Raw genomic sequence first — 23,847 nt, 5'->3', positions numbered from 1 at the left:
AAAGAGACGGCCAGGATGAAAAGTAAGTCCACGGATCCCTTGCCCCAACCACTTGCCCTTCCTCTGTGGTGCGCAGGGGATTAACCCACCACCCTCACCCTGCTCCCTCCAGCAACATCATCTCAGGGCTGGTCTTCTCCCTACCCCTTGGCTGGCTTGCCCCGCCCATCCCCACCCACCCACAGATGCGCATACTCTGCTGCCTGGCCGTCCTCCTGCTTGATCTTCTCCTCCACCGCCTGCAGCGCAGCGGCCAGAGAGGCGCTCGTCTCCTCCAGCTTCTGGTGCACACTCTCGGTGCTGGCACTCTCCACGGAAGGCCCTGGAATAGAAGAGCGCGGTGGCTTGACCGGCACTGTCTGAGGAGGTGCCCCTCCAGGCGACAGGGGCTTCGCTGGACTGGAGCAGAGTGACGGAGGCGTGCTGGAAGGCTTGATGGTGGGGACCAGCTGCTTGGCGGGAGATGGCGCAGGCGTGGAGCTGGCACTCACAGACTGCAGGGCGGCATGGACCTTCGGCTTGGGAGCTGTCGGGGGTGGTGTTGGCTTGGGGGACACTGGCGGAGGGGTGCCGTGGACCCGCTTCACCTCTGCAAAGAAGGAGAGAGTGTCACTGCTTGAGTGGAGGGGTTCATACCTTGCCTCTCCCCCTTTGCATGCAGAAGGTCAGAGGTTCAGTTCCTGACAGCTTCTCCAGGGTGGCTAGGAAAGACTCCTTTCTCTGGAACGCAGAACCCAGCCGTCAGCCAGTCTTGACAGCACCAACCTAGATGTTCCTACATTCAACAGCAGTGCTCTAACCCCTTCCGAAGTAGAGGTGCAACTTCCCTTATTCAGCACTAGCAAATGGGGTGGTGGTGGTCTGCATTTTTCTTTTTGGCATAAAGAGGAACAGGGACAGATATTATTTCCCTGTAACCTGGAGATTAACAGCGGGACAATGTAAATGGACTCTCTGTGCCCTCACTATGGTCAAATGACCGATAGTACTTAATTGGAAAGAAAGAAGTCCACCAACTTGTGCCGAGCGGATGGATGTTTTTTGCACTGGTCGGTTTTTGAGTGAATGGTATATGGGCGTCAGTTCCGTATGGGCATATTTGAAACCAGCCAGAGGCTATCCTTGATGAACTATCCTAAGCCGTGTAAAGTCTGTACATATAGTTAATGTTTTGATTGCATATATATCCATTTTTCCCACTTTTTAAAATGTGCAATTTTGAAACGATCACATTTATGCAATACTCCATTTTTTTCATTTTATCTAAAGTAAAAAAAAAAAAGACATGTATGGAGACAGGAGTTCAATTGCTGTCTTATGCTCATGTGCATCAAAGTTTTGTCCTGGCAGCACCCCCTGTTGAGGGGCTAAGGAAAACCCTTCCTGGTGCGCAGAAACCCTGCACAGCTGCAGCCAGTCAGTGAGAAACCTGAGCTAGGTGGACTGGGCTAAGCACAGGACCTGGAGACTTCTTGGATCTTCCCTTAGGCTTATCACCAGCCAGCAACATGCTGTAGGTGGCCACCACTCCATCAGAAAGGCAGACTTTCCTGTGACTGGAACTGCAACTGAGCTGGCAAGCAAACAGGCAACTCTGCTGCCTAGTGGCTGTTCCATCTGGCTCTCCAGTCACAGCCCCTGGAGGGGGGGGGGCCTTCCAAGTTATTTTGTCAACCCCATTGCAATCCCACTCATAGCCACATAAGAACATAAGAACAGCCCCACTGGATCAGGCCATAGGCCCATCTAGTCCAGCTTCCTGTATCTCACAGCAGCCCACCAAATGCCCCAGGGAGCACACCAGATAACAAGAGCCCTGCAAGGCCTCCTGGGAATTGTAGTTAAGAACATAAGAACAGCCCCACTGGATCAGGCCATAGGCCCATCTAGTCCAGCTTCCCGTATCTCACAGCGGCCCACCAAATGCCCCAGGGAGCACACCAGATAACAAGAGACCTCATCCTGGTGCCCTCCCCTGCATCTGGCATTCTGACTTAACCCATTCCTAAAATCAGGAGGTTGCGCATACACATCATGGCTTGTACCCCATAATGGATTTTTCCTCCAGAAACTCGTCCAATCCCCTTTTAAAGGCGTCCAGGCTAGACGCCAGCACCACATCCTGTGGCAAGGAGTTCCATAGACCGACCACGCGCTGAGTAAAGAAATATTTTCTTTTGTCTGTTCTAACCCTCCTAACACTCAATTTTAGTGGATGTCCCCTGGTTCTGGTATTATGTGAGAGTGTAAAGAGCATCTCCCTATCCACTCTGTCCATCCCCTGCATAATTTTGTATGTCTCCATCATGTCCCCCCTCAAGCCTGTCACAAGAGGGCAGGCTTCTCCATTCCTTTGCCATTTCAATGCAGTTCCAGTATGCCCCCCTAGGTAGCTGAGTTGCCTGTTCCTTTGCCTAATGCATTGGTTCCCAAACTCACCGGGGCCGTGGCACCCTTCACACTCACAGGGGCACAGCACTGCCTCTTCTTCCAAGCCACTGTTGCTTGGGATCTGTCAGCCCAGTGAGCAGTGGAAGAGGCCACGTGGCGCATGCACTGGCCTAACCCACTGCAATTCCAGTCGCAGCACCAGCAATAAGGTTGGCAAAGGAACAGGCAACTCTGCCCTCTAGTGGCACCGACTGGTACAGCGGAGTATGCAAGGAGCCCCACACTTCCGGGTTTGATGGCCATGCACAAGGAGCAAGGTAAAGAGGGGAACAATTTGCTTCTCAGGCAAGCAAGCAGGAAGCAGACAGAGGGGGTTCAAATTGGTGGCAGGTTGGAGGGAGATGGTCACAGTAGATTTGGGGTGAAAAACTGACTCTACCACCCCTCAGAAACCTTGCCATCTGCTGCTGAAGCAGGCCACATCAAGTGGACTTGTGGCTGGGGCAGCTGTTTGTACTGGGGCAACCACACAGTCCTCTGGAGAAGAGGTGGAGATTCTCTGGTCAGGGAGGTATCACGGCCCCCCCTTTGAGAAAAAAGGGTGTATGCTTTTCCCTAGCAAGGCACACTTACCTGGGCTCCCAGGGCCAGGAATGGGGGCCCTTTTGGAAGTGGGCGTGGGAGGCCCAGAGACTTTTTGGGGCAGGACTGGCTTGGGAGACACTGGCGGCTTGATAGGCTTCTTGGATTCGCCTTCTGGAGGGAGCTGGGTGGAAGCATAGTCAGGTCTCTCCAGCTGGACCACGCATGGCCCAGAGTCCATGCTGCCTGTCTCAGAGGCCGGCCGGCGCTTGACAGTGGCAGTGCCGTTCTGATAGACCGACAGCGGTGCAGGCTCCTGCTCCTTGTCTTTGGACTTGGGCCGCCTCTTAACTGTGTCAGACTCTGTGAGGATGAACTTAACGCTGTCCTGCTGGCTCTGCTTCGCCCGGATCCGCCTCTTGAGTGTGGCGCTGGCCTCCACCTTGCCCAGGTCTCCATGCCGATGGGCCAGCGGCAAGCCCTCCCCGGCTTCAGCCTTGGCCACGCCCATCTGCCGGGGGCGCTGCTTGATGGTCAGGTTACCCTCCTCGGCGAAGGGGATGTTCTCCCCAGAACCGCCTTGGGGGGAGCCTCCGCTATGCTCCACCCGCAGTCGCTCCACTGCGCTGCCATCTTTGGCTGTTTCGGACTTGATGCTGTCTGAGCGCTCACGGCGGGCGGCTGCCACCAACCCAGTGACAGGGCCACTGATTGTGCGCCGGCGGTTCACCACCTCGCCGTCCGGCCCAATGGCTTCCTTGTGCTTAACGGTAGCCAGGACAGTTGCCACACGGGAGTGATCAGGACTGGCGGGGTGCACAGTAACACCAGGAGGCAAGTAGCCTCCGGGGCCAGGTAGCTTTTGCAGGGCAAGGCCCCGCCCCCCACCAATGGATGACATTTCCAACATGGCGGCAATGCTCTTCACACTCCCAGCGCTGCCCGTGTCCACGGTGCCCCCGATGTCACTGGCCCGCCTCTGGAGCTCTTCCTGGGACAGTTCTGGCCTGTCCTCCCCCTCCCTGGGGACGTCGTCAGTCATGTTGGTGCTGGAGATGGCCGAACTGGAGCGCTTGGGTGGGGGGGGCGGGGGGCCCTTCTTCTTCGGCCGCACTGCAAAGGACTGGCTGCGGTTGACATTCTTGTCATTTCCTGACTGTGCCCTCACCGAATGGCTGCGCCCCACTCGCCGCTGAACCGTGGCGTAGGGTCCAGCGTCGGGCACCAGCAGTTCGTCCCGCTCCTGTTCGCTGTCCGACACAGCGTAGCGGTTCAGGCTGTGGGCCCGCTTCTTCGGCCGGCCACTCTCCTCGTCGCCGTCCGCAGCCTGGGGCGGCAGGCACAGCACTGGCACCGAGACAGGCAAAACGGGCACTGCTTGCGCCAAGGGGCCTGTCGCGTGAGCATCCCCGTCCACAGGCTGCGGCATGACATACGCGAAACCCCGGTGCGTGGGGGACTGAGGCAGTGAGCGCGGAGACATGGGGCGATCTGACTGGGCCAACAGCTGTGGCGTCGGTTTCACCTTGGCCGTGGCGTGTGGCAGGATAGGCGTCTGTGGGGAGGATGGGCGGGGCTTGGTGGGCGTCTGTGGGGGGGTGTAGTGCCCTGCCATGGGTGGGAAAGACTGCCGGGGCTTGCCGGGCACAGGCGGCACGCTCGCTCGCTTGATGCTGTGGCCGTGGCGGAGGCTCCGCACCTCCTTGGGCAGGGAGACGGGACTCTCCTTCCCGTCCTCTGCCAGGTACTCCTGGCTCTTGGACATGGTAGCGCTGGAAGCTTTGGGTTCGTCTCCCAGCAGCTCCTGGGAGCTGCTCATGTGCTTCGCTCTTCCACTCAGACTGTTTTCATGGGTGAGGCGGGACGAATGCCGATAGGCCGTCCCTTCGCGCAGGGGTCCCACGTGATTGGCCTGCTTCTCTGCCCCCTCCTCGCCCGTCATGGCCACCTGCAGCTCGCTGCTCAGCTCGCTGTCCTGGAACGTTGTCATCTTGGGGGACTGGCACTCGGCCGTCTCCTGCTGGGGGGACTCAATAGCCACCGTGTCCTGCGGCGCCCCCTTCTTCTTCAGGGTCCCTGACTCGTACTTGATGTACTCGGCCTTCTGGATCTCCGCCAGCTTCTTCACTGCTAACATCAACTTCTTCTGGTGGCCTGAGAGGGACACAAGGGGAGGAAAGGGTTGATTCTGTGCACAGAAGCCTGGCAACAGTTTTAGAGTCTCAGGATCACCTTCGAATCGCAAGAGCAATTCAAATGCAATCGAAACTCAAGGCAAATGTTACGTTTCTGATTTTATTTCCTCCTTTAGCTATGAACTGCTCACTCCGTCATTGTGCTTTTGTAGGAACCTGCTTTCTGACTCAGCCCCAGCCACCCATCGTTCACTGGATCGGCTCCATCAGCAGTGCAATGCGAATAAAAATTAATATTTTTGAAGTTAAGTTTTAAAATAAATAAATAAATGAAATATAAGTGAAAGTTTCAGTGATGATATAATTATCTTTTCAAAATACAGTGGGCCCTCGGAATCCAAGGGGGATTCGTTCCAGGAAACCGCCCCCCCCCCCGTGGATACCAGAATCCACAGATGTGGGGTCCTGAAAGGGGGCAAGGTCCCAACGTCAAAATCACTTACTCTGATGCTGCTCTGGGCCCTCCAGAGGTTGCACTGGTCCTTGGCCCACCCTATGAGCCTCCAAACCTCCTCAGATGGCCTCCCAAATGTGACAAGAAGCCACTTCAGTTTGTGCCTGGGAAGTGTTCTGAGGTTGGGGAAGGCTCATGGAGTGGGCCGTGGGTGCCTCCCTGCAGCTTAGAACACCTCCTGGATTTCAAGAGGACAGATAAAGTGCCACGTGTGAATCGGACATCCTTGCTGTGTTTTGATCAAGCTGTTGGCAAAAGTGTCCCAACCAGCACAAGCACCATGAGGCAGATGGTGCTTCCCTCCACTGCCCTGTTCTTTAACTGTGGCCCAAGACCTCCTGGTTGCTCCTCCCCAGCAGGCTGCCTGCCTCCACCTCTGCTCCTCCCACACTCTGTGGATTTGAAAAAGAAGAGAGGAACAGAGCAGAATGTGGGGAACGTCCGGGGGAGAGGAGAGGAGAGCAGCGGGCCAGAGAGGCGAGTCGGTGGGCTGGAGACTTTCATCTGCTCAGATCCAGAAAGTGCAGGAGGGAGACAAAAGGTTGAGTTGAGCACACCCTGCTGCTCCACCACTTGAGGACACCATCTCAGTTGGCCTCGGGGACAGGCCAGCCCTCCTACTCTCCAACACAAATACACACCCAGCATGGCTAGGAACCTGCTGGGTTCAGGCTGGGATCGAGGCTCTGCCTCCTCCTCTCACCCAGCTTGGTGATGCCAATCTCCTGCAGGTCCTCCCAGGTGATGTCGGTGATGAAATCGATGTTCTCATAGCCGTTCTCCACCAGCACCTTATAATACTGGGCCAGCCCAATCATGGAGAGCCAGAGTGCCAGGTTTGCCTAGGAAGGGGGAGGATAAAGGACAAGCTCAGTATCGGAAAATAGAAGCTTCCCAACAGCCAAGCTTCTGGATTACAGTGAGCCCTTGGGGATACGCGGGGGATCCATTCCAGGCTACCCTGTGGATGCTGGAATTTGCATTACCTAAGGGGGGTGCCGCAACAGCACAATAACTTACCTGGGGGTCAGGCACGGCCTCAGAAGGTATTCTGGAAGCAACTGGAAGTGATTTCTGCTTCATGTTGGCATGAACTGGAAGTGACTTCCGGTGGTGCCTGGGAGGCTGCGTGCAGCCTCTCCACACCTCAGAACATTTCCCGGACATGACCAGAACCCACTTCTGCTTGCATCCGGAAGGTCCCCTGAAGGTTCCAGGCTCAGCGTCTGCAGATGCTGAGTCCACAGATAAGGAGGGCCCACGGTACTTCCCTTTATTGGGACCACTGGTTGGAGCAGTTCATTTTTCCCTAGAGCTTGCATGTAAAAGTGATCTGGGAACGCAGTCCTTGGTTCTCTCACTTCTTCTGGAGAATCCAGTGGCAACGGCCACTGTCTTTTCTCAGACCTGGTTGGCTGCATCTCCCTGACCCTGCTCCTTAAAATTCAAGGGCAGCGCTCACCTCTGCAGCCTGAGCTCTCACAGATCTATTGAGGCTTCCTGGGTCTAATGAAGAACTTCTGCCTTTGTTATTGCTCAGCATGACTGGAGTGTGCCTCTGTACCACCCTCTGAGTTGCCCTTTTACCCATCAATCCCTGTTCCCAGGAGAGTGGCTATTAATTACCGATTCCCCCTTCTGTAAACTGCTGCACTTTCACTGTGAAACAGCGGGTACCAAAATCCGGCCCATGGGCTGGATCTGGCAACCAAGAACAGCTCTGCGCCCATATATCTGGGCAGCACAAGGTTCTGAGCAGCTTGGGAAAGAAGATATAAGCTGCCCCACTGAACGGTAAGCTCCGTTCACACCAGGAGTGGGTTTTTCGGAGACCAGCAGTCTGCGGTTTGGAGACTGCTGCTGTAAAAGACAAGGATTATGAAAGGAAACCAGTAAATTAAAGCCTGCCTACCTTGGGAGCAGGAATAGACATTTGGCAGACAGTTCACCAGCAATGCTCTGAGGCAAATATTTGTAATGATAGTTAATAATTATAATTGCATCATCATAATAATTGTTATTGAATGATGATTAGCATATTATTATTAAATAAGTAAGAAAGAACTTCACAGTAAGTAGTTTGGCTACAAGAAAGGGCACTGCTGGAGAATGTAGTGTGATGTGTGGCCCATTTCCAGCTGATTGTAGTATCCCAACAGTGATCAAGCGCCCAAGTGTGGAAGTGCGCATAGCAAGCCTCTCCCCATATGTTGGGTGTGCTGACATCCATTGAGGGACTTACGGGTTTGTACTCTGGGAGCCACTCAGGGATGTTCAGGCTATTGATCTCGGAGGCAATCTTCTTCCGGTGTCCTGGCTTGGTGACCCCGATGGCCGTCAGATCCTACGGCAAACAGAACAGCCACTTCTGCTGGGTGCCACAAAAGCAGCTTCGTCACAGGCAGAAAACTGTGGAAACCAGGAGTCGCCCCCCCCCCACAAAGGCTGGAGCACCCCATCACCACTCTTGAAGCTTACTGAAAAGGGTCTCAAAGACCCTCACTGAGCCAGGAAAACCTGCCACACAGCAGAAACTGTGAGCTGAATTTGTGGAATAAATTTGGCCAGGAAAATTTCACCAAAGGAGAGAAATCTCTCTCATCGTCACTGTTGTTTCCAAAAATGTACTGTGCACCCTCCTTATCCGTGGTCTTGGCATCCACAGATCTGAATACCCACGGATGCTGAGCCTGTGGCTAGAGGGCCACAGAGGACCTTCCATATGTGACCAGAAGGGCTTTCTAGTAGTATCTGAGAGGTCTTCTCCTTGTGCTTCAGAAGGCCTCCTGGGCACTTCTGAAAAGCACTTCTGGTTTGCCAGTGCGGCCCCCCACAGATTTCATTATCCATGGAATTTGGTATCTGCAGGGGGTCCTGGAACAGATCCCCCCATAGATACCAAGGGACCACTGCACCTCCAAGTAAGCAATAGTGCCTGAGAATTTAATTTTCTAAACAGAAGACATTGCACTATTGTGCCCCTTGAGGACACGCTTAAAAAACCCAGTGAACCATCAAAGAACTCCAGGGATGAGTCACCTTGCAGCAAGATTTCATAGTACATGTGACAATATTGACCACTTAGGCTCACTATTCCCCTGAGGGCTGGGGATAAGAATAGGCCCTCAGTTTGGCTGTACTTGTCTTAAGAGGCGACTAAACAGCCACCGGGTAGATGGGGCTCGTCAGCCTGGGAAGGCAGCTCATCTGAGAGAAGGAAAACTCTGATCCCAAACCTCCACTGCCTTGTGGCTACATCCAGTTATGGAAGAGGCTTCAGGAGTCAACCTCGAGGCAAAATCCGGAGCCGGAGTCCCTCAGGCAGTTCATGGCTGAACAGTCATGTTCTGGCAACTCCTGCAACGCCGCTGGAACCAACCGTATTGGCCTCTGCCTTTCCATTGGACCATTTCAGCGACGTGGAGAGGGGGGATTTGCTGCATGGGTAACAGCCTATCCTCCATACCTACTTTACCCAGGCTTCGCGCTCTGGAGAGGACACTCTGTTCCAGAGCCACCATTCAGAGCGTGACACCATGGTCTTCCGAGACTGAAGGATGCCAATAATAAGGCTCACTATGGAGTGTGAATGAGGGGTGCACAGAGGGCATGTGCATCAAGCCGTTTTGCACATTTTTAAAACAACAATGCAAACATCAAGGAGGAATCTTTGGTCAGTTTCTTTCCCCTGCAGATTCAGCAGGTCAAACCCAGCAGCTGTACGAACAATGGAACAATATCAGAATTTCCCTGCTGGATCAGGCCAAAGGCCCACCTAGTCCAGCTTCCTGAACCTCCCAGTGGCCCTTCAGATGCCTCAGGCAGCACACAAGACCACAAGAGACCTGCATCCTGGTGCCCTCCCTTGCATCTGGCATTTGGAGGTGGCCTACTTCTAAAACCAGGTTTCATGCACCCATCATGGATTGTACCCTGTAATGGACTTTGTTTTGCCAGAAATCTGTCCCACCGATTTTCAACCTTTTTTAAAATCTCACAGCTCACTGTGAGCACTAAAAGTGCATTGAAATTGTTAAGGCCCACTACTGCACAAAACTGGCCCCGACTGCAAGGTTGCTTTGTGTGCAAGGAAGGAGGTGGCCCGATATTTCTTCCTGGAGAAAGATATTTCTTCCCCTGCCCCCTTCTACCTCCTTCCCCAGCAGCCCTCACCTCTGGAGTCATCCGGCTGATGGTGGGAATGTCGTACCCAGCGTTGATGAAGTTGGAAGCATAAAGCTGCAGCTGGAACTTATACAGCCACTGATATACAGCCTCCGAACTCTAGGATTGTGGAGGGGGGAGAGACAGAGAGAGTACAGCAGTTTGCTTATATGTTCATTTTATCAGTTTCAAAGAAACTACCTGCTCTGAGCTCTTGGAACAGGGAGGCCAAGGGCTTGAATCCACATAGCTTTTTATGTCTTCACGTTACACAATGCAAGGATTGTGTGGTTGTGCTTTCAAACCGCTTGCAGTGACACACAACTCAGTGTAGCTTCTGTGGTCAAGAAGAGTGGGGTGTGTGTGTGTGTGTGCAATGATCCTAATCCCCAAAGCCCGGTGGGCAGGTGAGGATAGCCCAGCCGTCTCAAAGAACAAGAGCAACTAGACAGGGTGCGACAGGCCTGTGCCCATTCCATCAACACCCACTGTACTGTGCACATGATTGGTTCCTCCTCTTTTACTTTGTGCACTGCTTTGACAGCCTTTCTGAAAGCAAGAAGGCGTGGTAGAAAACACCCAATAAATAACATTTAAAAGACTGCAGCCCACTGAGGGCCCCCCCGAACTTGCCTTCCCCTCCGACATGGGCTCCACCTTCTTTGGCTGCTGCTCGCCATAAGTCTGGCTGGGGTATGATGAGCTGCCCAAACTTGGTGTCCGAGAAGAACCTGGTGCAGAGGAGGCAGGGGAAGCTGTTAGTACAACAGACAGACAAGGTGGGCCTGCTGGGACCTGGACCGAGGGGAACTCGGAGCTCTGAGGTCCAGGCCAAGGTTAAGCTGCCAGGAAAGGGTGCTGTACACACAAGACAAGAAACGTCTGCGTAACGGTGGCATCTCCATATTGCAGGCTGAGGCTGAACATATGAGTCCAGTATCCTATACTGCCCACTCTGATTGGCAGCGTCTTGGGCAGGTCTTCATCCTCACTTGTTGCCTGAGATCTGTTGAACTGTTACCCTGCACATGCCCAATCTCGTCTGATCTTGGAAGCTAAGCAGGGTCAGGCCTGGTTAGGACTTGGATGGGAGACCACCTGTGAATACAGGGTGCTGTAGGCTTATACCATAGTCTTTCGAGACTGAAGGCTGCCAACCATTCTGTTGAACTAGAGGTGCTGCCAAGAACTGCATGGAGTGCAAAGCAGGGGTCTGAGCCCAAATGCCTTCCACCGCGTTGTATCACTGAAACCACCCCTCCCTGCATGCAGCCTTGCAAGTCCTGGGGTCTTCCCCATCACCCGCTGCCTGTGATTCTTCCCCCTGGAGAAGCCACGAGCAGTGTCTGTGGTCAACCACGAAACAAACCCCATTCTGCTTCAGGCAGAGCAGCTTGTAGGCAGCCAGCAGGGTGAGATTCGCACAGGGGACCTCCAGGCCGAGCAGCAGGACAACCGTTCCTGCACCCGTCCAGAGGAAGAGGAGATCCCAAGAACCATAGAGATGGGCAGCAGAGGTCTTGGATGCATCAGGAAGGTGATGGGGGGAGGCTGCCAGCCACAGTCAGAGGTAGGTGGAATTGGTTGGCCGGCCGGCCGGCAGGCAAGATGGCAGCCAAGGTGACTTTCAAGGCTCACTCCTGCCACGGATCCTTGTCCGACCAGCCCGCAAGGCTTCTGGCCAGCAGGAGAAACATCTGTGGCGGGGGTTGGTTCAAAAGACACAGCAGGCCCCTGACAGTTCTTTGGCCCTTGCCTGGTTTCATCAGACCCTCATAACATCTGATATGGTCTGATTCGGGGCTGCCAAAGGCAGGCTGCATTTTTGGACAGGGGGGCTCATGACCAATGCTGCCTGGACTTTGACCCCAAGCAAGAGGCTGAACGGCACAGACCCCCTGAAAGGACTCATTGATGACTTGATCGTGTTCGGGGGACACACACACAGAAGTGTTGATTCTGCTCTAACAATTCCCTCCCCTTCACAAAACACAGAGAAGCACAACCAGCCTTCAAAAGCCAAGCCTGCATGCAAAGAAGCACCCCCTCTATTGCTCTTAAGGAGGATGGGGAATCAGAGGAGCACCATCTGCCACACTCTCCCCCCTCTAATGCTTCCTGGCCACCACCCAGTTCTTAAGACCCCCCCCCCAATCCCTCCTGTACCTGGGGTGGGTGACACATGACCTTCTTCCCAAAGAGATTCACCTTGCACAGAGCCCTGCTCAGAAAACCGAGTAGAGCCCTCTGGGATGTGTTGGGCCAACAAACATCTCAAGCAGGGCATGATGCCCACAGCTCAGACCCCAAAGTGGGGGGGGGGGGACAAGGATGCAGACATATGGTGGGGGGCAAAGACAAAGGCAAGCCAGCCAGCCAGCCATCAGCACCTTGTCGGAAGCCAGACTGCTCCTTCAAGGGAGGCTGGGAGGCAGCCAAGCACCCAGGCTGTGGAGACCCTCTTCCTGGGCACAGGCACCCCCACCCGGCCACCCCCTCCCCCCAAGTCTCTCTACTAACCGAAGCAAGCGAAGGCATGGCAGCAGCAGAGGGAGAGGGTCATGTTTAGTCTGGAAGGCTCTTGGAGCAGAAGCCAGCTGTCAAGGGAATAAGAAAAAGCTCCAGTGGGCGCAGAGGGTGGGGGGCTCTGCCACGGAGCGTCCACGCACCTGCAGGCGTCTCCAGTCCTTTGGCAGGCCCGTCGCCCACGGCAGATTCTTGCACAGATGCCTTCTGGGAAAGGACGGTTGCCAGCAACTGAGAGATGCAGGGAGGGGAGAAGAAGAGAGACAGACACTTGGTTAGAAAAGGGTGAGAAGGAAAAGGGCAGTAGGGGCGACCCTGCCAGGCTGGGAGAGCAGCCCTGAAGATCTGGGGGCTCCCTCCCAAGAGGGACATGCACTGGCACAGGGAGGGGACAGGTGGCACAATGGCTATGCCTGCTTGGCATTCGTGGCCACAGCTGAGCCGGTGTGGAAGACGTTGCCAGCCTCTTTTGGGATCAGGAGGAGGCAAGTGGTGAGAGTTCAGTTCAGTTCAGTGTGGCGAGAGGAAGAGGACCAGGGAGGGGAGTGTGGTCCCCTCCTCCTGGCCCACTTTCTCCCAGGAATGCAAGGAGACATCCTGGGCATTTGCCAAGGGAGCTGGCCGGTGCAGGTGGCAGGCACAAGGGGGCAGCACAGGCCGTGGAATGCTGGTACTTGCCAGTACTCTCTGGGAGCAGAGTGGGCTGCAGGCCCCCAAACCTCTCCAAGCAGCAACCATCAATTTATTCCAAGGATTGGGATTCAGAGGTGCCTGGGAGGCTTTTGGTTTACCGGGGGGGGGGGGGCACACAATCCTGCACTTTGACACCCAGATAGGAAGGCAGCTATCAGTGCCAGCACTTATTTAGTCACAGCACTCTGGACATGCTCGGAGGCACCTTTTTGGACACACAGTTCAAAGACACACAGAGACACCAAGTGGGCCACTCACCTTGACACCTTCCGAACTTGGGTGGAGGGCGTGGCCCCCACTCCCGGTGCTCTGGCCGCTCCCCGAGCTCCGGGCGCTGGCCACGCTTCCAGCACTGCCCACGCTGCTGCGGTCACCGCCTGCCAACAGGGAAGGGACAGCTTAGAGGTCCAGGAGCACTGTGCAGAAGGGAGGGCGCTTGACGAGGGCAGGATTGTGCTCCGAGGGGGTGGCTGTGGTCTGCCCCCCAGGAAAACCACCAGAGCCCGCTGCACTCCATGAATCACTTGGGGCCACTGAGCCCAATGTTCTGACATAGAATGGCTTCTACCTCCGACACTGTTCCACAGCATCTCCTGAAACCGCACTCCATGCCAACATACCCATTAACTAGACCAGGGGTGCCCAAACCCCGGCCCTGGGGCCACTTGCGGCCCTCGAGGCCTCTCAATGCGGCCCTCAGGGAGCCCCCAGTCTCCAATGAGCCTCTGGCCCTCCGGAGATTTGTTGGAGCTCACACTGGCCCGGCATAGCCTGAGGGCGACTGTTGACCTCTCGCATGAGCTGTGGGATGAGGGCTCCCTCCACTGCTTGTTGTTTCACGTCTGTGATGCAGTAGCAACAGCAAAGGAAAGGCCAGCCTTGCTTTGTGCAAGACCTTTTATAGGCCTTGAGCTATTGCAAGACCTTCATTCATTCATATAAGTTCCACCTCAAGTATATTACTTTATGTAAATTTATGTAAATTTATTCAAATTTTAAATGTAAATTAATTCTTTTTTCCCCCGGCCCCCAACACAATGTCAGAGAGACGATGTGGCCCTCCTGCCAAAAACTTTGGACACCCCTGAACTAGACAAAGAGGCACCTTCAAACTGGGGGCTCTCTTACTTTGAGGGGTGGGCCACTGTCTTTATGTCACCCCACCATCCTGATCCTTCCCCATGGGTTTTTTTTTGCTGTTGTCTCCCTTGTTCTTTAATTTTTTTTAAATTGGGAGCAGCTTGGGGGCAGAGAACCATGACTACATTCCTTTCGGTATGCAAATTGCTTTCTCAATTTTCTTCTCTCATAAAAGTAGGATATAAACATTTTAAGCCATGGTTCTGATGCAACAAATGGCCCCAGACCAAAGGCAGCCAATGAGGTGGAGATGGGGGCGAGGTCTCCAGAGCACAGGCAGCCATAGAGATGTGCCAGCAAACTGCAGACCTGAGCAGGGCTGCCACCAGTGCCATGGACAAAGATCTGGGGGTGGAGTGCCCCCGGCACCCCTCCTCCTGGTACCTGGGTAGGGTTTCCGGAGCACCCAAATCTCCTCTGCTGGGGCTGGCGTAGAGGCAGGTCCGCCTGGCGACAGGTGGGAAGGGCTGGCATCGGATCCTCGGGAACCTGTGTGTCAAAGACAACCATGGCCCCCCCAGCGGAGAAAGAGACGCAGTGAGACCCAGCAGCAAATCCCACAATGAACGGAGTGGGGTGCATCAGGGGGGTTTCCAAACAACACAGCCAGCCCCCACAGACAGTGGTGGGGTGAGGAACCCTGCTTGCTGGAGTTGGCACCCTTAGAAATCTCACCAGCCTGGGGTTGCCAAAACACTTGCCTAAAATGGACCAGCAGGAGAGGTTTCAACTGGGCCTCCAGGAACTTCCAACTTTGCAGCTTGCTGGAAAAAAGATCTCTGAGAATAGTTTCAGTGGGAGTTGGCACCCCTATGCTGCCCTTGTGGCCACTGGGGCACCAGCATGCAGCCCTCTGCCAGACCACGATGGCTCCATCAGTCCCACCTTCTTTCTCCCATTGAGATGAGATGCCGGTGAGATGTTCCCTGGGCATTGATAAGAAGGGCACTTCCTGTTGCTTGTCCCTCACCCTCAGAGGTAGACTGCCTCTGAACAGAGACTTCCACTGACACCTCTCAGGGGAGAGAATCCCAACTGCAGGAAAATGCTCTTTGCATAAAGCCCGTTGCTCTCATGGGGTGACCCAAATTTCCCAGTTGTAAGAGGGAGAAACTTTCCCCAATTCACCTGCGTTTCTTGTGCAAGCTAGGACAGGTTTGCCAAGATGCCACCTGAGCCAGCCGAGGCTGACAAGAGGACACTCCAAAGGGGAGCTCTGCCTGCCACAAACACGACCAAGGACGAGGGTTTTAATTCCACCAGGCTTTGTACACAAAGGAAATTCCACATTAGGCAAAGGCAGAGCCTGTGGGGACCAGAACCAATTCTGCAAAGCAGGCCTTGGCACCTCCCTCCAGGACTGCGCTTGGGTGGTCTCAAGTCTTAGAAGCCAAACAGGGTCGTTGACGTCCCAACCCCGCCCCCCCCCGAAAAGCAATGTCGTGGGTTCTGCATATTTGGAGATGTGTCTGAAAGCACTAACAACTTGTTTTGTTTAGTCTCAGAATGGCTCGATAAAGACCTGCAGTGGAGGGGGGGACTTGGGGGAGACGGGGCAACTAAGTGCTACAAGTGGTGTAGCTAAGGCATCTGGAAACTGGGGGCGCAAAAATTTTTAACACCCCCCATGACATCTTAGAGGCCTCAGGAAGGAACTTCTGGTTTTCAGCAAAAACCAGAAGTGCCTTTTGGACACCCCCTCAAGGCATGGTACCAGAGGCAAGGTATCCCCTGCCCCCTTAGCTATGCAACTGCTACAAGGCTTCCATTTGATCTTCGTTGGAGCTCTGGAGAGGAAGCTGCTGTGGGGAAGACGGACTGGGGATCCGGCTCAACACTGAGTTGTGGGTCTGCATGCATGCATTCTCCATCCTTCCGCTAGCTGGGGGAATGGATCACAGCTCAAGGAAACCTGAAGCCTGGCCCAGTGCAAGCCCCACCCACACTGATTAAGCCGCTTTGCTCAGCAATCAAAGGAGCAGGCTTTTGGGGGGGGGGTTGCAGCAGCAGAAGATTTTTTGTTTTTCGTTGTTGTCTGCGCCCCCCCCCCCCCGCACATCCACAGTGACAGTTCAGAAGCATGAAATTGTTACATGCTCCTTTAGGGCACCCAGAACAATAGCTGCTCTTGTGCCCTGACTCCAGGGGTAGAAAGGGAGGAAAGGCTAGGGTCGGGGGAGGGGGAGAAGTCAAGGAAGGTGGGATGCAGGTGTGTGACACAAATGCCAAACAGTCCCAGTGCAGGGGTCACACCTGCACTCATACGCATCCACCCCTCCCAGCGCTTCGACCACACAGGAGCCCCTCCAGAGGAGACCGGAGGAGGCAAAAGGGAGAGTGCTAGCAATCCATACCCCCACCTCTACCCCACTGCATAGCATCTTATTCCACACCTGTCTGGAGAGGGCAGGCACTGAGGACAAGGGGAGTTCACTCCATTGGGGCTGAGAAATCTGGGTGGCCCACGGTACGTAACAGAGAGCTCTCTCCTCCCCCCACCCCAAATCTTTGCAGTGAGCAAGCATTGCATGTGGAAGTGCTAGGGTGGGGGCAGGAGGGCACAGAGGCATCACTGCCCAGCACACTTTTCACTGCCCCCTCGCACAATGCCCCTCCTTAACCCCTTTCATCCCCACAAGAAGCTCCTCCATCTCCTTCAAAGCTGTTCAGGCCCTACCTTGGACTTCCCTCCTTCTTTTGCCCCCGCCCCCACAGCACCTTCAACTCTGCTGCTCTTAGGAACGTATGAAGCAGTTTGTTGCCAACTCGGGCCTTTGATCTGCCTAGCCCCAGATCAGCCTGCTCTGACTAGCTCCAGCTCTCCAGGAAAGGGAAGGCCTTGCCAACCTCCTGCTACCTGACCCTCTCACCTGCCACGGAATGACGAGGACAGACCCCCCTCTGCAAGTCGCTTGTTCTTCCTCCTCTGCTGCACCCTTCTGCCAGGAACTTTCTCCCTACACTTGTGGTTCCAGATCTCTCTCTCCCTCTCTCTCTCTCTCCCCACTCCCTGTGAAACCCCTCTGCACAGTGAGGCATAACTAGGGTGGGGAAGGAGGGGCACCTACCCTGGGTGCTCCGCCAAAGAGGGATGAAGCCATCAGCACCGCCTCCTCTGAGGCGGTGAACCAGGGAGTGACTGCCTTGCACCACTTATGGTTTGCCCAAAGGAGGGGGCTATCTCTGTGGTGGCTTTGTGCCCCCAGTTCAATCTCCTGTGGAGGCCCCTGCAAAGGAGCCAGCACCTCCTTCTCCAGGGGAAATGCAGAAGTGACATCACAATATCATCTGACATCATGATATCACTGTCCCAGGCCTCTGTCTGCACACACCACTTTTCCATGAAGTTCCACTCCTCAATCACCGACCCTGGTGAAAACAGACTGCATCTGATCATATCTGTCCCCTTTTTTCAGCCTCCCTCCTTGCTAAATTTCAACTGTAAGAGGGCAGGGAACTGTACTTGGCCTCTGTTGTGCTGCAAATCTTGCCGCAAACAGACAGTGCCGTGCCAGTAACGCTGATCACAGACATAAGCACACTTGCTGACTTGTTCACCAACATTTGTGCACACAGAGCAAAATGCGGAGAGAAAAAATAAAAAGATGGAAAACCCACAACAAATGACCCGCTGCATGTCAGAAGTACAAACAAAAACCAATGAAGCAGTGGATGAACTACCTGGTGTGGCACCCGGCCCTTCCACGGCACCGTGGGGGAGCCGGCGGTAGCCAAAAGAACTGAAAAATGGTGGATGGGAATGTGGCGGTTGTGGAGGTGGAGGCAGGAAATGGAGCTGGTGGGAGGAGGAGGAGGAGGATGAAGAGGAGAAGCAGGAATGGCCGTTAGGCAGGGATGCGCCAACAGCTGGGAGCAGGATGGCTTGCAACTGCCCGGGGTAGGGGCCTGCATCCCACGGACCTGGCAACAGAAACACAAGAAGAGGCACATGAAACAGATCCTGGGGGAGGGGAAGATTCCTCATACCACCCAGCAGAATTGGAACTCAGGCTCCAAGACGGGACACAAAATATACAATGGGTCCTCCTTATCCTCTGTAGATTTCAGCATCCGTGGAAGCCAAGAACATAAGAACATAAGAACAGCCCCACTGGATCAGGCCATAGGCCCATCTAGTCCAGCTTCCTGTATCTCACAGCGGCCCACCAAATGCCCCAGGGAGCACACCAGATAACAAGAGACCTGCAAGGCTTCCTGGGAATTGTAGTTAAGAACATAAGAACAGCCCCACTGGATCAGGCCATAGGCCCATCTAGTCCAGCTTCCTGTATCTCACAACGGCCCACCAAATGCCCCAGGGAGCACACCAGATAACAAGAGACCTCATCCTGGTGCCCTCCCCTGCATCTGGCATTCTGACTTAACCCATTCCTAAAATCAGGAGGTTGCGCATACACATCATGGCTTGTACCCCATAATGGATTTTTCCTCCAGAAACTCATCCAATCCCCTTTTAAAGGCATCTAGGCTAGACGCCAGCACCACATCCTGTGGCAAGGAGTTCCACAGACCGACCACACGCTGAGTAAAGAAATATTTTCTTTTGTCTGTCCTAACCCGCCCAACACTCAATTTTAGTGGACGTCCCCTGGTTCTGGTATTATGTGAGAGTGTAAAGAGCATCTCCCTATCCACTCTGTCCATCCCCTGCATAATTTTGTATGTCTCAATCATGTCCCCCCTCAAGCGTCTCTTTTCTAGGCTGAAGAGGCCCAAACGCCATAGCCTTTCCTCATAAGGAAGGTGCCCCAGCCCCGTAATCATCTTAGTCGCTCTCTTTTGCACCTTTTCCATTTCCACTATGTCTTTTTTGAGATGCGGCGACCAGAACTGGACACAATACTCCAGGTGTGGCCTTACCATCGATTTGTACAACGGCATTATAATACTAACCGTTTTGTTCTCAATACCCACAGCTGGAGTGCTTCAGAAGGTCTCCTGGAGGCAAGCAGAAGTCACTTCTGGTTAGTGCCTGCAACTTTTGGGCACATCCAGGAGACTTTCTGAGGAAGCTGTGAGGCTGTGTGGGACTGCCAGTGGGCCTGGCACAGCCCACAGGTGAGTCCCTGTGGCACCACAACCCTGCCCCCCAGCAGGGGGACAGATTTAATTATCTGCTGAATTTGGTATCTGCAGGGGGTCCTGGAATGGATCCCCTGCTGATACCAAAGGCCCACTGTGGTCTGACTTCCATTTTTCCTCAGGGAACTGCTGCAGGGCCCCCAACACAGAGGGGGACTGCAAGGAGACAGGAGCTGACTTTCCCAGGGATACCAATGGCTGCTGTTTGGAAGGAGGTGGAAAGGCCAAAATGCATTTAATGGTACACCCAGTTTGGCCCTGGGTTATGAATCAAGAAGACCCCCAGTTCAAATCTCATCTCTGCCAAGAACTCATTTGGGGGCCTTAAGCACCTCTCTCTGCCTCAGTCCTCCCCATCTGCATTATGGGGATAATACCACACACTATCGGGGTGTGGAAAGGATAAGGATAGTGCTTGTGAAATGTTTCAAATGCTCTGCACAGAAACAATTATTTTTCACAGTGCTGAAGGTTGTACAACCCTAAGGCAATCCTCTTGCCTGTGAAGCACACCTTCACTCATCTCTGTTTTGATGTTGCTTACAACACAAGATTGTAGGACTGGAAGCAACAGTGAGGCAAAACAAGTAAACCGCAACACCTCCAGGGTGTCACCTTCGCCTCTCCCAAAAGGAACCACTGTCTGCCTGTAGCCTTACAGACCATGGCCAAATCTGGAATGTGAGAAAATCCTGGTGGGCAACAAGCCAACTCTGTCGCTGTGCATGAAATATGCTGTGAATGGATTTTTCAAATTGGTAAATGCTTCTAAATAAATAAATAAATAAATCTGAAGCCCCCCCCCCCCATCACTCATACTTTAAAATCTGACCAATCTTCAAACCACTTTTAGAACTGATTATGAGTTCTACCTGCTTAATTGGATTTTAACTGAACTGTAAAGGGCTAAATTTACAAATTTGCAATTCTCAGTCCCCTTCCATTGTTGTTACCTGAGCCAAATGTTCAGGATGAATGGCAGGGTGTAAAGTCACAAAAATAAATCAATGAAGAAGAGCGGAGAGGCGTTCATCAGAATGCAACAAGCCCTAACAGAGGGGGCCATGAATATCAACAAACTCTGCTCCCCCCATCACCGCCAACTCCCGCCCACCTTTTTAATTTTGCAACTCCAAAAGCAACCCAGTGACACATTCAGCTTATACCCACTCAAGATTTACACAGCAGGAGCTAATAGAATGGAATTTTTTTTTCTCATCATCTGAAATTAAACTCATTCACCATCACCTTGTCACACAAAAGAGATTGTCCATCTGGTCTTAGGCAGTTATATATGAGTGTATTAAAAACTGCCCTGGCCAAGGGTCTACTCATATTCGCAGTGAAATGAGGAGGGGGGGAATGACAGCAAGGCCCTTGTAGGCGAGTATGAAAAAAAACATACCATCGCACAGACAGAACCCCAAGATTCAAAAATGTAACATAACATATGAAAGTTGCTCGTTCCTATGATTTGAGATAGGCTTGAAAGAGTCTAGGGCCGCATTTCTCAAACTGTGGATTGGGACCCACTTGGTAGGTCCTGCAGAGCCTCTAATGAAAACAACAGGCATGGAAAGATCAGATAACTAATTGCCTCAAGCCTGGAGGCTATTCAAAAATCAGAGAGGTGCTAACTGCCCTGCAAACAGCTGAGCTCCTGCAGTTTGCAAGTTTGTATAAATACAGGGAGATAAGTGTTTGTGCGCCTGTTTTCTGGTTCCGCAATGACAGGTAGTTGAGGCGAGTCACATCACTTAGCCCCTCAAGCCTCAAGGTTGTTCATTAGAGCTACCTCATTATGAGAAATGGATCAAATTTTTTGCAAGCAAATAAATAAAATATTACTTATAAATAAATCCATTAAAATGTTATTTCTTTCTGGATCACCTATTTTGAAGCCTTTAAAGCTAGGTGGGTCCCAATGCTGAAAGGTTTGAGAACTGCTGGCCTAGGGGCAATTTCCAGCCTGCTGAAATTTTTCCTTTCTCCAGAACGACAAGAGGAAAATGAATTACACCAGCACAGAGCGGTGATGTGTTTTGGCACTCTGTGTTCCAGAATTTGAGTCATCTGGAACACAGAGCTCTCATGCACTGGGCTTTTTTCACACAGACAACCCAAAATGGGGAGCCAAAACCACTGCAGAGAGACACGGCTGCTCAGTCTGGGCGTTACGAGCCGAGGACTTTGCCGCTTCCAAGATGGAGGGGAACGGCAGTGGCTCTGCACCCAGGAGCACAAAACATTTCAATGCCCTCCCCTGGTGTCACATTTAACACCCCTTCTGGTGTTCAACCTCTTGGAGGCCTTCTGAAGTATGGGGAGGCCACGTGCAACCTTCCCAAGGCTCAGAAGGCTGCTTTTTCCACCTCAAGCCCTTGGGCAACCAGGTCAGCACCCCCTTGAGGTGTGGTACCCAAGGCAGTGTACCCCCTTGCCCCCTTAGCTACACCACTGGAAAACAGTCCAGCAGAACCACCCCAAAGAAAGAACTCCTTGCCTGTGCGTTTGCTGATGGCTTCCACCAGGCTGGAAGGGAAATAACCGACTCGATCGTTGCCGGTCCGGTTGTCATGGATGCAGCCTTTCCACCGGCCATCGGCATGCTGCTCCAGGACCTGGGAGAGAAACAAGGACCGGGGTCAGTTTCACGCATAGCAGCAGGGAAGACTTTCTAAAATGCACAGCAGGGCAGTCGACAGAGTAAAGATCTTGCACTTTGTAGCTTGCATCTCATCTTCTAGTGGGGGGGGGGCAAGACCGCAAGCCTTCTCATGGGGCACAGAGAGTGGGCAGGGGGCACAGCTGGGATGCTAAGCAGGCCTAAGACTGCCCTGAAACAACATCAGGAGAAGTTCACCTGCTAGGAACTGATTTCTCTGGCATAAGGAACCTTGCAGAATTGCACTTAAGATATCAAGTAGACCTAGACAGCAAGTGGTGTGCTCCAGCCCTGACATGGCACAAGAGAGACAAAAGAACTCACAGTGATGACATCCCCAGCTTTCACGTTGAGGCTGGTTAGGTCGTAATTGTTGCAATAATCTTTCATAGCCCGGACCTGCAGAGCTGCTGAAGCATCTGGGGCAGGGGGGAGAAGAGAGGATCAATTACACAGTGGGACAGAACCCCCCACATCACCCCAGAAGGAATGGTCCAGTTGCATCACAGGGCAGTGCTGACCAGATGCAGCCTTTCCTAGGCACACTGCTGCAGCAGTGGGGAGCTGTACTTGTTGAACCTTCAGCAGGGAAAAGAGAGGTGCAGGGGCACATCCCTCACTTCTTTGACACCCAAGCCCCTTCCCAATCCTAGAATATGGCTGCTCCATGGAAAGGCACTCCATATATGCTCACTCTTTTATTCCTACACATGAGGCTTGAGTCCCGTCCCGTCCCGTCCCGTCCAATAAAGCTTTTTTATTCTATGTAATGGAAAATTCTGGACTCCAGTTGGAGCAGAGATGCACCACCCAAACACTGAAAATCTACATCAAAACACAGATTTGGAATCTGCATTTTTAAGCTGCATGATTCAGATTCTGGAGACATAATAATAAATAATAATAATAAACTTTATTTGTATCCCGCCCTTCTCCCTGGAAGGGACCCAGGGCGGCTTACAACATGTAAAAAACAATTTTAAAAAGCATGAATTAACACAGATAAAAACATATTAAAAACACATTAACAGAGGCCATAAAAATAGTAGTCAGAATAAAGTCAGAATAAAAAGAGCATAAAACAGCAAATCATAGAGGAATCCAGCCTGTCAAAAGAAACTAAAAGATGTATAAAAGTGTTAAAAAGGCCATGGAATCAGAAGGCTTGTTTAAAGAGCATGGTCTTTAGGCCTCGCCGAAAAAACTCAAGAGAGGGAGCCATTCTCAAGTCAAGGGGAAGGGAGTTAGTTCCATAACGTTGGTGCCACTACTGAGAAGGCCCTGTTTCTTGTCGCCGCCCCACGTACCTCCTTAGGCGGCGGCACTTGTAAAAAGGCCTTCTCTGATGACCTGAGAGGACGAGCCGGATTGTACGGGAGTAGGCGATCTCTAAGATAGCCTGGCCCAGAGCAGTATAGGGCTTTGACATCTCTCACAATTGCTGTAAGTGGTCAGCGGGATGCCCCAAATTCAAGTCTCACCTCTGCCTCAAACTCACTGGGTGGCCAACTTTCTCTTTGCTTCAGACCCCTTCTCTGCTAGGTAGGGAATAATAATACACGCCTACCTAACAGGGTGGGCTGTTAAATGACTGTAAACACATGCCTACTCATGTTCTACTCAGAAGTAAGTCTAACCGTGGTTTAGTGGGGCTTACTCCCAGGAAAGGGTGTATAGCAGGGGTGCTCAATAGGTGATCGCGAGGCAAAATGAGTAGATCGCGGAGTGCCGACCCCCCCTTCAGGTGCCTCTGGGAGGAAATGCTGGGAGTAAGGCCCATTGTACTCAATGGGGCTTACTCCCAGGTAAGTGTGGCTAGGATTGCAGCCTCACAGCCTAATCCTAAGCATGTCTACTCAGGAGTAAGTCCTGTTATACTCAGTGGGGCTCAAGGTACACCAACATACATTGTACACATAAATGTTATATGTTAT

At 53.0% G+C, this 23,847-nt stretch overlaps 1 protein-coding gene across 1 annotated transcript in view; it reads right to left on the bottom strand.

Annotated features, from left to right (window-relative positions):
• The window catches only part of CASKIN1 (CASK interacting protein 1), a 119,531-nt gene that overhangs the window by 5,345 nt on the left and 90,339 nt on the right, over positions 1-23,847 (bottom strand). Inside the window, exons 9-19 of the mRNA XM_066609427.1 lie at positions 22,238-22,332; positions 21,752-21,869; positions 14,530-14,634; positions 13,264-13,382; positions 12,456-12,543; positions 10,420-10,517; positions 9,796-9,906; positions 7,865-7,966; positions 6,326-6,464; positions 3,025-5,127; positions 196-589 (exon numbers count right to left, since the gene is read on the bottom strand). Of these exons, the coding sequence (XP_066465524.1) occupies positions 196-589; positions 3,025-5,127; positions 6,326-6,464; positions 7,865-7,966; positions 9,796-9,906; positions 10,420-10,517; positions 12,456-12,543; positions 13,264-13,382; positions 14,530-14,634; positions 21,752-21,869; positions 22,238-22,332 (3,472 nt within the window). The remainder of the gene's footprint in view (positions 1-195; positions 590-3,024; positions 5,128-6,325; positions 6,465-7,864; positions 7,967-9,795; positions 9,907-10,419; positions 10,518-12,455; positions 12,544-13,263; positions 13,383-14,529; positions 14,635-21,751; positions 21,870-22,237; positions 22,333-23,847) is intronic.

Source organism: Tiliqua scincoides, chromosome 13 (assembly GCF_035046505.1).
Source record: "Tiliqua scincoides isolate rTilSci1 chromosome 13, rTilSci1.hap2, whole genome shotgun sequence".
NCBI classification, from domain to species: domain Eukaryota; kingdom Metazoa; phylum Chordata; class Lepidosauria; order Squamata; family Scincidae; genus Tiliqua; species Tiliqua scincoides.
Note: the sequence above shows the minus strand (reverse complement) of the source record. Positions and strands in the feature narration are given on the sequence as shown.